The 17443-nt window shown below is 40.2% G+C and overlaps 1 protein-coding gene across 12 annotated transcripts in view; it reads left to right on the plus strand.

The window, feature by feature from the left end:
- BNC2 (basonuclin zinc finger protein 2) overlaps nt 1-17443 on the plus strand; it is a 403534-nt gene that overhangs the window by 62535 nt on the left and 323556 nt on the right. For 6 of the 12 annotated variants that reach the window (XM_072959379.1, XM_072959368.1, XM_072959370.1 and 3 more), the window contains exon 3: nt 3573-3659. The exons of the other annotated variants lie outside the window; for them this stretch is intronic. In XM_072959379.1, the coding sequence (XP_072815480.1) occupies nt 3639-3659 (21 nt within the window). In that variant the 5' untranslated portion in view covers nt 3573-3638. The remainder of the gene's footprint in view (nt 1-3572; nt 3660-17443) is intronic. 12 annotated transcript variants of the gene reach the window in all.

Below are 17443 nucleotides of genomic sequence, written 5' to 3' on the forward strand. Positions count from 1 at the left end.
TTGCTTGTTGCCATCTTTACTTTTTAAAAGTCACTTGAAACTTCCTAGGTTAGTTTTTGTTTCATGAATGAGCTTGAATTCTTTCAAGATTCTCCAGTAAAGTTTGTTGGCTCAAGTACAGATTTAAAGATAACAAATATCTTGATTATCAGTAGTGTGATCATTGTTTTTGCTAAAATACTGCCAAGACTGCCATTCCATGTCAAGGAATGACATGTCATGAGGACATGTCATTTCCTTATCCAGCAGTTGAAATTTTCTAAAAAGCCTTATGTAAGCAAATACAGGAGAAAGGAAAAATGTCAGAGGAAAAATAGAATTTTGTAGGGGGTATGTGTGGATTTTAAAGTCGTTTTTACACGTGGTATATTTGTAGGGAGATAATTACAGATGTTTTTGGGTTTTCTTCCATCGAGTCAGATCTCAGGCTTCTATTATATTGAAAATAACCTCTTACTTTGGAGAAAGATGAGAAGACTTTAGCAACAACTTGATTTTTGGCAATTATTTTCCCCTTCTGCTTCTAAAACATAATACAGCTGCCCAAGAGAAAAGTATCTTACTTTTTTTGTATATCAAAAGAGGAGAAAGAGAACTATCTTAGAACATATTTAAAGCACATGATGAAAATGAAAGATTAAAAAAAAAAACCTTTTAGAATCTATTTTCTTGGTGCCAGGTACCAGATGTTGATGTTGGCAGTGCTTAAGAGGGTCACAGGGCATTTACAATCACTAGGCTGTGGGGAATAAAATTCCAGGTCCGTTGCACTGAAGATTATTTAAAACTTGTGTTTACCTAGTGGTAACTAGTACAAAAGTACTTTTTCTGTCTGAGCCCCTCTTAAATAAGTACCTTAGAAATACATGATCAATGGAATTGCTGCAAAATAGATTCATGTTTCAGAAGCTCTTCTTAGCTTTATGAAGGTCACTGGTTCCATTTAAGTCTCTATTTTTCAATGTGAAAAGCAGATCGCTGTCGACTTTGTTAGGCGCGATTGGCGTTACTTTAGAGCTAGCCATTTCAAATTAGAGGAGTGAGGCTGTGCTTATTATTTGCATGTGCCGGGAAAGTACACACGCACACACACACACACACACACACCACACTTAGATGGCATTTCCTTAGTATCCTCTAGAAGTATAATTTTGAGGAAAAACAGGACCTTCTGTCCCCCCTCTACGTAATTTCTTCAGTGAGTGAACTGAAGTTATTTTTGTCAGTGATCAGACTTTAAGGGAGGAATGTTTTCCTGCACCCTCTTAGGGTCTCTGGCTGGGTCTGAAAATTAAATTGACAAAGACAGATGAACAGGAGATTAATAATTTTTTAAACAGGAGAAAAGCATACAGATGTATTTAATATAAGTTTTTTTTGCAACACGGGAACCTTCACAAGGAAAGGAAGACCCAAAGAAACAGACCTGAGTATTTTAAGCTAGGTTTGCTAGGAGTGTGCAGTTGTGGAGGAATAGGAGAGAAATAGGAGGAGGAGGTAGTGAATGGGGGGCAGGGGAGGTGGGGAATTTAGCAAGGCTTGTTTGTGAGGGTTCTTCTCTGTTTTTTTGTTTTGTTTTTGTTTTAGGGGGTAGGTAATAGGTTTTTATTAATTTTTTAATGGAGGTATTGGGGCTTGAACCCAGGACCTGGAGCATGCTAGCTAAGCATGTGCTCTACCACTGAGCTGTACACCCCCGCTCCTCCCCCTCTCCTGTGAGAGTTCTTTTCTGCATCCTTTTGTGTTCCAAGATAAGATGCCCCTTTCCTCTGGGTTTGGGGAGGACACCTGGCTTATGAGAGTTTTATGGCCTGTTTCAGGGAAGGAGGGTGAGGGGAAGGTCAGAGTAACCCTCCTGCTTCTGCCGTTTTCTCGGACTCTTGCAGCCTGAGAAATTCAGTATGCCAGGGTGCTTTATTTTGGGGTTCTGAACCCCATCAGGATAATAGGGTTAATCGTTTCCTATGCAAAAAGAGAATTTTAGGAAATAAAGTTGTGAAAAACAGATTCTTCAGGAAGGCCTCTTTGTGCTCTTTTCTAGACCGTTACTCTTCTGCTTTTGTGGGTGTAGCACTGGGAGGAGCTGGATGGTGACCTTACTGAGCTTGTCCAAAGGATTTTTAAATATTTGTGCTTTAGTTACCAATTAAGATTTTACTCAAGAAATTTGGTTTTATTTATTAATACAATGGAATTTATTTGTCCTGGGCTCCATTTCCTTTCTTGTTCCTGTCTGAAAGAATGAGTTTCTTTTTCTGTAGAAAAGGAAATATTTCAAACAACATAGCTGTCAGAAGTAAAAAAAAAAAAAAAAAAAAAAAAAAACTAGAAGGAAATAGGCCAGTATGTCATCAGTTGTTATCCATGGGTGCCAGGATTGAGACTCATTTCTCCTCCTTTGTGCTTTTCTTTTCTTTTTTTAAATCCTCCTTTATGCTTTTCTACATTTTTGGGATTGTCTATAGCTAGAGTATATTGCTTGTAGAATCAGAAAAAAGAAACAAATATATGTGGATTTTAGCTAATTTTGATATGCCTAAGGAGTCAACATTGCTAGTTCTAATTGCAGATCCTAGAACCTTGGTTTTGGACATTAAAATCAAAGTCCTGTTGATGATGGCATAGCTTTCAGAGCCACTTGCCATTTGGATTGGCCATGCTTGCAGGTGTGGGCCACCTTCTCATGGGGTTTGCTTGTGACCAAAGAAAGCAATTCTGTTGACAGCTTAAATGGCAGAAAGGGCTCATGCTGCCACATGCTTCTTTGCTTCTGCCTCCCATGTATATGTTCTGTGGACATATCTTTATTATTTTATAATGCCCATGCAGTGTATTTGCACGTTAGAAATGGGTTTACAGGCTGGTAGGGAGAACTGTGGGACTAATTGCAGAATTTCCTCCATCATGTCTATGTAGGTTAGTGGAGAATGCTATATAAAAACATAAGATGAATACCTGTCCGCTAGGTGGATGCACTTGGGATTCCCTTATAATTTGTCAAGTCCTTAGTGTAGTTTTGAATGTTACTTCCGATGGGAGGAATTTCTTTGAACCGTAACATGTTACAGTTACTTAGAATAATTACATAGAATAGCGTTTGGTTGGGCTCAGAAAGCTGCTTCGTTACTTTTTAAGTGTGAGCTTGGGGCTAGTACTTTTAACCTCTGAACTTTTATTATCTTCATCTGTGAAATGGGGATACTAATAACACCTTCCATTAGGATCATTATGGGGATATATGAAAGTATTTTGTAAATCCATGTATGTTTTATTTATTGAGTAAGCTACTTTTGGCAAACCACCTTAATTTCAGTGAAGGTGATTTGGATCCGGTCCCTGAGTTCATAGCCTAGTGCCCAATTGCATTTGTCCATTCTTCTTGGAAGAGGGGAGGTCAAAGATGTATGGTTTTAATCTTACTTTTTTTGAGAGGCTATGCCTACTCGAACCCCCAGAGCTTCCATTAAAAAACACAAAAATAGTTATTCATTTTCTTTTCCTAATTACTTGGCAGAAATTTAGAATTGAAAAAGAGAAACTAGTAACAGCCAACCTTTCCTTCACACTTCCAGATCAACAAAAGGGATTCTTGGGTCCTAGAGACCAAAGAAATCAGCAGGAATGCCCACGGTGAATTGATGGATTGCAGAGCCTGGCTGGTAATTACTTTTACTGAGCTAAAACATTAACTTAATACACAGGAGCAGGGCCCGATGAAAATCAGGATTTGGACCTCTTGCCTCACTCCCCCATGGTTATCCACACTTTTCCTGCTGGAGGCAGCCTTCTCTCTGGTGGGATAGCTCTTCTTCCTTTCCTGGGGCTTGGCATGGTTTCATGCCCCACCCTGGCAGACTAGAGTTGAACCTTTTGCTTTAGTTGTCCTAGGCAGCTGTTGGGGAGGTGGGGAATATGACTGTTGAGGTTAGTCAGCTTTCAGGGTTGCAAGAAACCCCAGTTTCCCAAGTGTTTCTGGCTAAATAGTAGATATTGATAGCTTTAGCTTATCTTGGGGCTCAAATTTCTAGAATTGGCAAGCTTTAGCTTTGGACTTCTGTGGTATTTATCAAGTACACACCTTGGGGAGCCAAGAAGGCTTTATTTTAAAGCTAACATGTATTGATTGTTAATAACTTTCTAGTGTGCTGTGCTATGAACGACTGTGAGGCCGTATGACATTTAGTGACATGATTATTTAGTGATGTATGTTTGCCGTGGTTTGGGAGGGGCATGTATGTATTTGTTTATATTTTCAGGTGATTGTCAAATCCTTAGTGCTTGAGAGTTTATTTACTCTGCAGTGCTCACAGCCTTCCTATTAGATAGTGAAGAAATTGTGTTTCTAGAGACATGAAGCTGCTTGCAGCTCATTAGAGCCGAGAATGGACTTGAACTCAACTTTTCTGACTTCAAGTTTAGAGGGGTAAAAATAGTAGCTACCTTATGGGATTTATTGGGAATTAAATCCAAAAAATCATGTTGAGGTTTAGGAACAGGGATTGACAAGGGCAAAAACTTAACAAATGAAAGCCACCATCATTGTCATTATCATTTTTACTTTTTATTTTGCTGTCGGTACCACCACCATGTATAGATGGTCAAGCACTTTCTCTGATGTGTGCCATGTTGTAGAAGTCCACTTTTGGCTAACAAATGAAGCAAGTACTCAATTTACGACCCTATTTAAAGAAAATTTCAAAAAGTTTGATAATTTTGACTTCCATAGAGACCCATGAAAAGCATTGGTAGAAGATACTGAATGGTAATTTGCCATCATGATTTTTAATTTTGTGCACTTACTGTGTATTTATGGATTGATTGTATTTCCAACATACAGAGATTTGTCAGATGTGATTCTCTGGAAGTACACCCTCTTGAGACAGCAGGGATTCCCTGGAATCATGATTCGTTGCTCAGCAGTCTCCTGTACTTCCTTGTTTCCTTAGCCATCTACATGGAAGATGTCATATTTCAAGTATTTAAATTTCCTAATCCTGTCAGCACAGGGCTTTAAGTTGGAAGACTGTAGTTAGGAAATCTATTCTGATGTAATTTGAAAGATCAGACTTTTGAGGAATTTTTTGTGACATTGAAATAGGCTCACAGCATATAGGTTGAAAAGAATTGGCTAAAGAGCTGCAAATAGTATGAGCCCACCTTTGTGGCACATAAAGAGGGATATACACGAAGAAGAAATGAAGGAAATAAGTGGGTAACAATAGTGTCATCTATTCTCTTCATAGACTAATAACAAATAGGTTTTTTAAAATTTTTTTACAAGTAATTTTTAAACTTTCTTTGACTTACCAGTAACTCACCTCTTATACTTTAATTATCTAAGAAGAAAGAAATTATCAGTTGTGTCTTGGTAAGATAGTGATGTTTAATGCCTCTAGTGATGTTTAAAACACCAGTGACTCTGTGTTTGCTGTACTTGCTGTCTCACAGGGAGTGTTGCTTAGAAAGAGTGTGGGCTCTGGAATCAGGTGGGCTTGGGTTTCCACCCTGTTGCCTTTATTTAAGAGCTTTGGGATTAGGCAGGTTGCCTCTCTGAGCTTAGTTCTCGTTAAATCAGGATGCCATCTCTTTTGCAAGGTTTCATAAAGAAAAGTGGCTTCCTCTTGGAGGTGGGAAGTAAAGACTAGTCCTTTTCTTCTCCCAGCCGCTGGCCTTACTTCCCAGCCTCCTTCCTTGTATTCCACAAGGATCAATTCAGGGAATAAAAGGACGTTGGAAAAAAGTGTTAGTTTCATAGTAAGTTTTTCAGTGGTTTGCTTTTTAAATCACTTCTTTACTGTAAAAGTCTTGGTTTCTGTTAAGTCTCACATCCTTGGGAACCAAACTCATGACAATCATGAAGTGTGTTACTTCAAAGGATGAGAAAACTGAGCAAACCAAAATCCTGATGCACTCTCTGGAGCAGTGTGTGTGTGAGCACGCCTCTCCCCCGGGGTCAGCCTGGGAGCGCTGAGTAACAGCATCACCACCCACCTCTCCCTGGCAGTGATGTGGAGGGTGTGGAGAGAACTCGGGGGCTGAGGTAGAGTTTATAATTGCACAGCCGTCTGGCCTGCCCTGAGCATTCTTTTCCCTTCCAGGATTCCTGTAATTGTCATCAGATGGCTCCGTCTCCCAAATGTTTTCCGGTATTGCAATTGACTTCTGGAGTGTGTTTTAAAAAAAAAAAAAAGTCCCGAATTAGCACTCATCATTTGTGTCTTTTCTGTTGTGTGTGGATGCAGGCAGATCAGGCATCTCTGGAGTATAGAGAGATGGTCAGATGCACCGTCCTTACAATCTTTAGAGCCTTCCTGCTTCTTTTGCTGATTCTTTCCCACCCATACTGCTTTAAAGGGAAAAAAAAAATGAGGAAGAGGCAGACAGTGGTCCTGTTTTCAACTACAGTCCACTGTCCTTTTAGTCTCACTACTTCTGGGGACATTTATAGAGCATTGCATCTTTCTTGGGTACAGGACTACAGGGAGGTGGGTTGGGAGTTGAACAGTGAGTAAACCCTGTGAAGGATGGTTCAAAGTCTTGGGTTATTCCCGGGCACAGAAGAAACGGGACATTTGAGACAGACCTTGAATTTCATCTGATAGACTGTGAATGACAGAAATGATAGCATTAATTGGCAAAGCAGGTCGTAAGGTGGAAAGAACAACCCAATGGCCCCAGTGATAGAAGAGATGAGCTGTGCTCAGGGAGGAGTATGGGATGCAGTTGAGCTTAAAAATGAGAAAAATTATAAATTTGCATTCATAGTTGAAAAGAGGGGTCAGCCTAATGATTCCAGTTTTAGGCTAAATGCTCTCTGTAAAGTGAAGATATAAAAGGAATGGCTCTGCCCTCAAAGTGGGTCGCATTCTGAGTCTTTCAAGGTAGTACTTGAATTTTTGCTTTATCATAAGCCTGTAACTGAAAACCTAAATATAGGAAGATACCTTCCAAGGTGTTTTGTTTTGTTTTTTTAATCAGATAAGCTCCTGTAATTTGACCTTGACTGCTTTTCTAGGAAGGGAAAAATTGCCCAAATGAAAAAGGGCAGCTAATTTCCACAAAGCCAAAAATGGAGTGATGGCCACATCTAAACCTGTGTGTGTTCCTACCCCCTCACTCCCTAAGCAGAGACTGAGTAGAGAGATGATCTTGGATAGGATTGCTCAACTGGATCATTTTGGGAAGCCTAAAATTGAGGATGATTGAAACAGTTTCTTCTGATTCATGCTGTTGGCTGAGAAATTGTGCTTTTTCAAAGCTACTTTGCTTTACTGGCTCTTACTTATCTAACTAGTAAAATATTTGATTGCATCCTAGTTCCCCTATTGGTCAAATGGTGGAGTGTTCTCTCAACTTACAGGGACCCAGCTCTAAATAGTCATGTTAACTACTGACTTCTTTACACAAAAGTGCCTTTTTACAGTTGCCATATGGATCTTTTAAGATAATTGAGTTAAATACTGATGATGTCTGCTTTAAAAACCATCCCACTTCTTTCTTCCCAAGTAGCTGGGCATGGGAGAGGGGAACAGGAAAACTGGTGATCTTAGCGATAATTGGAGATACCTCATGATTAATACAGAAAGCTCAGGTCATGATAAATTCATGCCCCTTGATAGTGATTGATCTAAGAGTAGGCATGTGACTAAGTTCTGACCAATAATTTGTTAAGAGGAAATCTGCTGGACAAAGGTAATGAAAGTTTCCCACCTGGACCAGATTTGTGCTTCAAGTTAGGCAGTGATGCTTAGCGGGCAGTGAGCAAGAATGAGGAAGGACGCAGCTGCAGGAAAGGCAGGCTGGTGTCCTTGACATCCAGCCGTGGGCTGCTTGTTCTGACGACTCATTCTGTGAGAGAGCTAAGTGTTTAAGCACCTATAGACTGACTATCTGTTATCTGAGGCCAGCCTAATTTCTACCTAGTAAAATTTCTATGCTTTTATCAGGCCCCTTTTAGTAGTTTTTCTTCAGATTTGTAAAGTAATTCTTATACTCTTAACTTAAATCACACTGTATATTGTTTAAAGTTATTACTGTTTCAACACATGAGTGGCGAGGACCTCTTTTTGATGGGGATGGGACACTTAAACTGACCCTTCTCAAAGCAAGTGCCCCGCTGCCGGTGAAGTCATCTCATGGACCAGGTCGTTTTCACTGCTGACAGCACCTTGGTGAAAAGTGTGAGGGGACGAACACGTTTGTGTGTGATTTGCATTCGTTGTGTTTCTGTGGTTTGTAAATGAGGTACTCTTTGCTCGGGCAGCTTATTTCCGCTTTGGGTTGTTAGGACTGATAATAAGAGAAAGAAGTGTTGGGAAATCGTCTAAAAATACGTTCTATGGCAGTGATTATTCAGTTTTCAGCTGGTATTTCTTTGGCCCCGAAGGTTCATTTTGGTGTCTGACTTTGTTGATAATTCTTTTATGATATTTAAGCTATTCCTTGCAGTATATTTTTCCCTTTCAGTAAAGAAAACTCAACTTTCCTTCCAAAGATGAATTATAATTAGGAGTGCTTGGTATGAAAAATATTTCTCACTTACTATGCCTAATAAGATAGAAATGTTCTAAATGTGTCCTTGTGAGTAGGTTATATTTAGGAAGGCATCTACTTATTTTAGTTAACTGATCTCATTGCTTTCATAGCATGTATCCTCAGTAGTCTCCCATGTTCCTGTTCCATATGGAATTCTTTGTGAAACCAGACCTCAGCATACGGTGTCATTAACTTTCAGGGTCAGTGGTACTGAAAATGTTAATGACATTTGTTGGCTCTGCATATCTTTTCATAGCACTCTTACTTTTTTATACGGTCATGATAAATACAGTTCCTTCTCCTGTTTTTAAAAAGTGAATTTTTCTTCTAAGTTGGTTCTTTGCTCATCTTTATGCTTTACTTACTAGCAGAAAATAATTGAGTATATTTGAGACCCCACCCCCCCTACTTTTTTGACTCCTTCTGTAGTCTGGGAATGGCCTTCTTAACTCCTTGGTTCTCTGGACACTGTGCACATTTGCCCTTTTGCCAAAAACCTGAAGATGTTCTGGTAGAACTAACTGGTTACTCTGTTGAGTCACACTGAATTAGGTTTGCCCAACTTCTAGGAGTCAGTGTTTTACCCTTTCAGTGACCATGTTCTTCCACTTTTTGAGGAAAGTGGACAAGCTGGTGAAGAAATTTTAAAGAACTTGACCTATGGAGTTCTACTTTCGGAGTTCAGATACTGGCCTCACTGCTTAGTGTCTGCAGACCATTTGACATATTACATGACTGCTCTGTGCTTCAGTATTCTGAAAATGGACACTATACTGGTTCTTACCTTGTACCGTGAAAATTCTGTTGTGTCATAAGAATTCTATGAGGAAATTTATGAAAAGCTCTTACAAATAGTGCCTGGTGCGTATTAAGTGTATAGTTGACAGGGTAGTATTTAGTTGAATTTTTCAAGTTACTTTTAAAAAATCTGTCCTTTGGCTCTCAGAACCACCCCATGAAGGAGGAAGTATTATTAGACCTATTCTATAGGGCACCAGTGGTAGAGGTATAGTGTCCATATGTAACTTTGTTACCAGTGGTAGAATTGGGAGGAGAGTCTAGATCTCTCCTCTGATGTGTTGTACTTGACTGTGAATTGGGTGTTCAGGAGGTTGCCCTGTTTTTGTGATGTTGTAAACTAGAGGATGAGTTTAAATGCTAGTTCAGTGCCTGTTCCTCATCCTTAAATCTGGCCCACTGGTGAACCAGTTCATTCATTCTCAAATTACTTATTTATTAAACACAGATACTTCTTGCCTTGCAAGCTTCTGATAAACACAATTTCCAGTTACTGTGGTTAATTAACACCATCACCCAACAACACAGTTCAAATTTCAGTTCTTCTGTTACATGAACAGTGAGTGATTGTATTAAAGTACAACCAGTGCATCCTGTTCTTTGGTTCATGGACAGACAGCAAAGGGCGGAGCTGTGTTGCCTCCTTGTCTCCCAGAGATAAGCCCATGTAACATTTTATGAAAATGGATAATTCTGAGGGGCAATTGGCCAGACAAAGATCAAAGTGCAGCAAAGAAATGAAGAGTGATAATTCTGGAAGTGAAATCTGAACCACTCATAGACAGAATTCAGGGGAAAATAACTGATGACCACAGGAGTGTCAACCCTGCCACTGTTCTAGAGCCTCTGTGTCTGCAGAGAGAGGAGTTTAGTGAAGAGGAATTTATCATTGTAAATCACGAAAGTGATGGTGACAAAAAGGGTGAAGGCCTAACAGAAAAAAGGATGCTGGCAGAAAACTTCGTATTAAAGAAACTCCTCAGAGATACTGCAGGACAGTGAAAACACAAAGGGTAAAATGTTGGAAGCTAACCCAAACTTAGACAGGAGTATGCCAATTCACCAAGGCATAGAAAAGATGCTCATTTGGTATTTTAAGTTACACAGTGAAAAGGCGGCAGCACAATTCAAAGTACTCACATTGCTCTTGATTTTTTTTTTTGCTTTTTTTTTTCCCTAACATTTTTATAAGCTGATTTTGTTTGTTTTTTAACTTCACTTGGTCAAATGTCAATCTTTGTGATATTGTCCATTGCTTTTAGCCTCAGGAGGAATATCAGTGATCAAAGAATATTCACTTAGACTTTCTTGTTGATTTTGTTTCTTTTTTTCCCCATTTTTAATTTTTTTGTGGGGGAAGGTAATTAGATCTACTTATTTATTTTTAGAGAAGGTACTGAGGATTGAAACCAGGGCCTCATGCATGCTAAGCATGCACTCTACCACTTGAGCTACACCCTCCCCCTTGATATGTTTTTTATAAAGAAATATAACACTTTAATTCTCCAAATACCTAATGTTTTAAATTACAATGTACTAAACAAATGTTTTACTTTTTTTCATTTTCTTATTTCTATATAAATGATAATATAGTTTTTAATGTTTTTTACAAAATGTTAAAGGCTATAGAAAAAGTACAATTTTTCCATTGGTTATTAAGATCACTTGCGTGATTTCAGCTCCCATAGTCATGTTATGGTTTTGTAATGCTGTGCAAAGCAAGAGCTGCCAGTATTTATTGAGCCAAGTGGGCACTCTTGTAAGTGGTGGGGATGCAGTGATACAGTGATGCCTTATGAAACATTACTCCAACGTAGATTTATTGAGTGTCTGCTATGTGCCAGGCCACATACACGCATGTGAATAAAACGTAGTCCTTTTTCTCAAAGAATTCACATTTCAGTTGATTGATGAGAAACTCAGGATTACTGTACCACAGCATATGCCTATAATATGTATAATACATTTCTTTGAATGCAGTGATAGGGAAATACCAGGCATTGTAAGAGCTTACAGGAAGGGCATCTAACTTACTAGCCTGGGAGTGTGAGGTTTGGGAGAGGCAAGGAGACAGCCTGGAGGACTCAGTAGTTAATACGGAAAAGCTGTATTTAAGAGCCAGACAGTGGTAAGAAATTTCTACATGGAGAGAGCAGGACATTTTAAAAAGTTGATTGTTGCTGGAATGTGGAAGATAAGATAGGGACAGATCAGCAATGCCATGGAACCTGTAGGCAATGCGAATCCAATCCCTTGGGATTTTTCTATAATTTCTTTTAAATTAAGGCATAATTTATACACAATAAAATAGACACATTTTCCTGTATCACTTAGTGTGTTTGATATAAGTCCTGTAACCACCACCACAATCAAGATGAAGAACATTTATATCACCCCCTGATACTCCTGAGTGACTAACTCCCACCCCACACTTGCCCCTGGCAACCACTGCTCTGTTTTCTGCCCTTATAATTTTGTCTTCAGAATGTGATATAAATGGAATACTACAGTATGTAATTTTTTAAGTCAGACTTCTTTCACTTAGCATGATACTTTGGAGATTCATCCATGTTGTTGCATGGGTGGAATGTGAAAATTGGAGTTTTAAACAGGAGAATTATCTGTGAGATTTGATTGGAGGATGGATTTGAGAGGCGGGAGGCCAGGTGCTAATGGAAGGGAGTTGCAGAGGAGGGGCTTGGTTTCAGAAGTGTGTAGGAGGTGGAATCAGTCTCAACCCAGCTACCTGACACAGGTAGTGATGCAGGAGTAAAGACAGGTGAGAAGGCCCTGCATGTTGGCTGAGTTGAGGGGGAGGCATATGGAATTACCCTGGGGTGAAGCCCAGCCAGGTGTGGGCACGTGAATGAGTTGCCTTCTCTCCTGCCTTAGCCTCTGATCTTTGCTTAGATCAAATTTGCTAAGTGCCGACCTTGCTTAATTAAAGGGCTTCCTTTCTCTTTATCCCACCACATCATCATCATCAGGAATTTGCTTGGGACTGGACTGCAAAATGAGCATCTTCTTCATACAGTAACAGCTAACTCAGTTCATTTGTGGTTACTCATTGTTTTCCACAGATAACAATATAAATGCCTTTAGAGAAGCTATGGTTTACTTAGTGCATGGACTTGGAAGTCAGAGTTCAGTAGTCACGAACAGCTGCAGGCTGCAGTTCTCTTTTGTAAAGATCCTTTCATCCAAAAGGCGTTCTCTTGAACTGTGTTTTGAGCTACATTTGAACCAGTTTGAACCACATGGGATGGAAGTGGTGGTGAAGGAACACAACATCATCTGTACTGAAGATACGGCAGACTCAGTTTCTGTCCGTGGTGCGATTCCGGGTGGGACTCTGAGGCGGCATCCAGGCCAGTGGGGTGATCCTGTGCTTAATTGATAATGCCTGTCTCTGGTCCAGGAAGGGGAGCACCTTGAAAAGTGGTGGGCAGAGTGTTTGCCACTCTGAGGAAGAACTTTTCACAAAGGTGACCTACCACACAAATACTTACACCCAAAAGGTATTGGATACAAAGTTAGCCTACAGCAGTCGTTACAGCTGCCAGAGCAGTCATCCTCAGGACAGCTCCGTGAAGTGAAGAGTATTTTTCACATCTCACGGGTGGGGAAACTGACAAGAGGTCAGGTAACTTTGCCGAAGTCAGACAGCTAACACTGGCAGAGCTGGAGTTCACACCTGGGTAGTCTGGCTCCAGAGTCTATAACCTTCTCTGTGTACCGTTCGGTCTTTGGAGTTCTAAAAGGCTAGTAATGGGCGTTGTTTAATTTCACAGTTAAGAGGGACGGTCTAGAGAGGGCTCTGAGACACCTTACTCAAGATCCCAGATGGTGGTGGAGGGAGAACTAGGTTCCCCCTGCCCAGAGCTCTTGCCATTTTTGCAAGTTTTGTTCTTTGGTCTTGGTTGATTGTCACTTTCATATTAGTGAAGAGTAACTTTGCTGATGTAGGCAGAGTGGCAAAATGTGTGTTGAATTCCTTCCTTTTCTTGGCTTCAGCTCCCCCTTGTCTGGGAATGCACTACATGGCTCTCTTCCTGTCCCCTCCGTGACTTTATTATTCCCAACAGAGTCTGGAATAACCGTTACTCTTCTGCATCCTGTCCTGTTCGGTCACTGATTTTCAGATCTTTTGCTCTTTCCAGGCTCTTCCTATTAGCATTTGGGGAGTGGAGAAGCTGCCCCACCAACTGGGTGAGAGTTGAATTTTGGAATGGGGGAGGAAGTGGGACTGCTGCGGGACAGGGTTGTTGTGGTACAGGTCAGAGACTTTCATTGGGGTGCTGACCTTTGTGATTTTTGCTTCTCCTGCCCTACCCGTACCCACCAGAGCTCACCCCCTCCACTTGTGGTGCAGGGCATCTCACACTCTGCATCTGGGGTTCAGAGCCAGAGAGAGTGCTGCTAAATTTACTTGCCACGTGGAACCGTGAGTACACAGGACATCTGGAGCAGAAAAGAGCACCTTACCTTAACAGTTTACATTCATTATTTTTTGTAGTTTTATTTTGAGGAGCCAGAGTTTGAGGGGGTAAATTAATTTTCTTTAACATTTGTAATGTTTCTTAAAAAAAAGTCCCTCCTGTAAGCTTCTTCAAGTAAAGAGGCTGATGTTTTCCTTCTGTATCTTCCTCTCTTCTTCCTCCTTTTTCCCCTTCCTTCTTTCCTTCCTTGTATAGTGGGTCTTTGTATGTAAAAATTTATATTTCATCCACCCAACCCAGGAATGAAGCTGAATATTAATGCATTATGGTCACCATTCTCCTGTGGCTTACTCTTTCTCCACATTTACTGTAATTAAAAATGTCCTTCTCAATTTCAACTCAGAATACCTGAAAAGACTCCTTGTTTTGTTAAGAGAAAGCAAATTTCCCCAGGTAAGTTCCCATATGTTTTCTGTAAAAACTGGCACATGCTTTCTTTGTATTTTAGCCATGTCATGTGAGAGCCTTAGAAGAGTAATCAGCCAGTCTAAGCCACTCATCTCTTCTTGCCTGTGTTTTCTTGGGTAATTTTAACTCTTTTGGTGCCATCCAGGAAAGTTTACTTCTTCCTGTCCCAACAGGAGTGTCTAGGAGTCCTGAGATGACCACTTTTCTTGCATTCCCTCAGATGGCCCTTGGGCTCTGCGCCACTTCTGAATAGAGGCTTGTGCACAGAGGAGAGTTTTCCTTCAAGGCCCTGGGAAGGGCCCCGGCTAATGTGTTCACAGAGTCATATCTTCCTGTAAAGTGTGCCTGTATCTTTGCATGCTTTTAAAGAGGGTCCCCCAAAATGTGCACGCTTTAGGCCTTACCTAACCTGCATCCACTTTCCTAGTTCCTGTCGAGAAACACAGCAAGAGGGTCTATCCACTTAATTAGTCACCTGATCCAGTTACTTCTCTGTGGCCTTCCAGCCATAGTGTAACTTCTTTTGAGTTCTCTAATTCTCTGAAAATGCAGAACAGTTGCTTATCCACAGTGTCAAGCAGGAGGTAAAGCCCGGACAAGAAACCTTGCCAGAGAGATGCTTTAGGGCTGGGGTGGTCCGGTCTTACACTGCAGTGGGCATAGATTGACTTTACCTAGAGGAGAGCTGGGTTTTGCAAAGGTGAGTTTAAGATTCCAGTTCTTTTTTCTCTAATGTACAGACACATTGCCTTCTCAAAAGAATACACCGGGAAGCTGTCTCTAGGAAATGGTGTATATAGCACAATCACATACACAGAAACCTTACTTCACCCCGAGAAGTGACCGTCGTTCTTCTGGTCTCGCAGACCTGAACACCCAAGTGATCATTTTTTCCTGTTTTCCTCCTACTCCCATCATTGGGCACATCTTGTAAGTTGATGGTTTTAGTTTGCATTGTCTCTTGGAACTATCCCTCCTTTAGAAAAAAGAAGTCTTATTACTGTGGAGTTGGATGAGGGAGATGGTTTATAAAGGGAACTCGTATCACTGTTTTCCTCTTTTTCAGTCTCACTGTCCTCTCACAAGCTGGTTGTGGTAAATGGTCAGTGCACCTTCAAGCTTCCTCCAGAACACTGTACTCGTTGGAACTGGAGACTTTTAAAAATATCTCTGACTTTATCACTCCTCAGCACTCAGCTTCATCTGTTACAGGCTCCCTGTTCAAAACAAGCCCTTACTTCCATATTCAGGTGCCTCCTTGAGAGGCGGCTAGCCTGCCCTCCCTCCTCCATCTCTCTCTGACACTTTTCATATTGTGTTTTAGCCGTATTAGTTCCTGGGTTTGCCTCCTATTGTGCAGCATTTTCTTAAGGCGCTTTTTAATTTGTACCTTGCAGGACAACTATTTATGGTTGTAGGATTCTCCAGACTATGTTATAAAATTCTTGAAAGTAGTGGTAGGTGTTCAAGTACTCAGTGAAGAAAGTAGAACCAGATGACTACACAGAGCTGCAGGAGCCCCCCACCAGGCACACGGAGCCCTGAGTACCTGTCTTCCCCACCACACTTGAAGTCACTCCAGACCTGGGAATGTGCAGAGTCTCTCAGCATGAAAAGATAGTCACATTGGTTTCTTATTCTTGTGATGCTCTCCTCCATTCTTTGAATAGAATTTTTTTTCTTGTTTTAACCAAAAATTTTGAACTTTTTGTCAAATTCACTAGGAAAAGAAAATCAGGTGTTTGTCCACTATTACTTGTGTACTAATCACTTTGTGTCTGAAAATTTTAATTATAAAAAAACTTACATCATTCTTACATATGTGCCAAAGATCTGAAGATTTAGACTCAAGACTTCATGTCATCAGAGCTGGAGTGATTTTTAGGGTGGTGGTGACAAATAAGCAGTTTAAGTCTACAAAAAAGCAGGGGCATAGAAGAAAGGAAGTATCTTTTTAATACCCTCAGGAAATAATCATAGGCTCAGTTAGAAGTTTAAATACCAGTACATTCTATTGCGGCAACATTTAAAATAGGAAAAAGTTGGAAACAACCTACATTTCTAATAATAAAGGTTCTAGAAGTAAATAATGGTTGATGACAGCATACTATATGGACATTAAAATTTCTATTTTACAAACCCAAAGATATGAAAACAATTAATGCAACTTTTATATCAAATGCAAAATATCAGTTGCAAAATAGCATCTTCAGTATCATTTCAGTTTTATAAAATTAAAGGTGCTTAGGGAAGAATTTGAAAGGAGGGTTACAAATGACAAGGTTATCTCTGGGTGATAGGATTATGAGTGATTTTTCATTTTTGGTAGTTCCATATAATTCAAATTTTCTAAAGTAAGTGAGTATTTCTATTATAAGGGTTGGGGACTCAAACAGGGAGTTTGCAGTCATTTCTCATCTTCTCACTGAAGTAAAACCCGGAAGAAAAAATATTCTCATGAATATGAGAGAGTTCTGGTTACCTGAATTTTGGTTGCCTAAAGTTTTAACGTAACTAGTCCTCCTAATGCGCTGAGTTCTCTCTTTGCTTCTGGGCTTTTATCAGGACTGTCCCTTGTACCAAGAACATTAAAAATTTTTTTTGTGTATGTATGTATTTTAATGGAGATCCCGGGATGAAACCCAGGACCTCATGCACGCTCAGCCCACACTCTACCACTGAGCTATACACCCCCACTACCAAGAACATTTTCAGTCACTCTTTCTAGACCCCTTTGCCTGGTTGACTTAGAAAAAAATAGGGAGGCAGAGGTGTCACCTCCTAGAGAAAGCCTCTGGCACACCTCCTGTACGTGCTGATGGAAGCCTGGGCTTTGGGCTCCAGGGCATTTGTCACGTGGTACTATCGCTGTGTGGTTTCCTATTTTTTTCTCTCTTGTAGACTTTAAGATACTTTAAGTTCCAGAAAGAAATGTTCCTCTTTGTTCAACACTACATCCACTATACTTAATAGCACACAGTATAAACTCGATACATTTTTTGGGAAAAAAAAGAATTTATATATTAACAGATGACTGATGAAGTAAACAGTCTGTCACAGGAGCTGAGCCCACCTAATTCTTAAAGCATTTACTCTCAAGTAAACCAGGCATGTGTGTTTCATGTTGGAAACATCAAAGTTTAATCATTTGGTACTTTAAGCAAAAGAGGTCTTATGTGGCTCCTGTTTTCAGAGTCCAAAAA

The sequence above is a fragment of the Vicugna pacos genome, chromosome 4 (genome assembly GCF_048564905.1).
Source record: "Vicugna pacos chromosome 4, VicPac4, whole genome shotgun sequence".
Lineage (NCBI taxonomy): Eukaryota > Metazoa > Chordata > Mammalia > Artiodactyla > Camelidae > Vicugna > Vicugna pacos.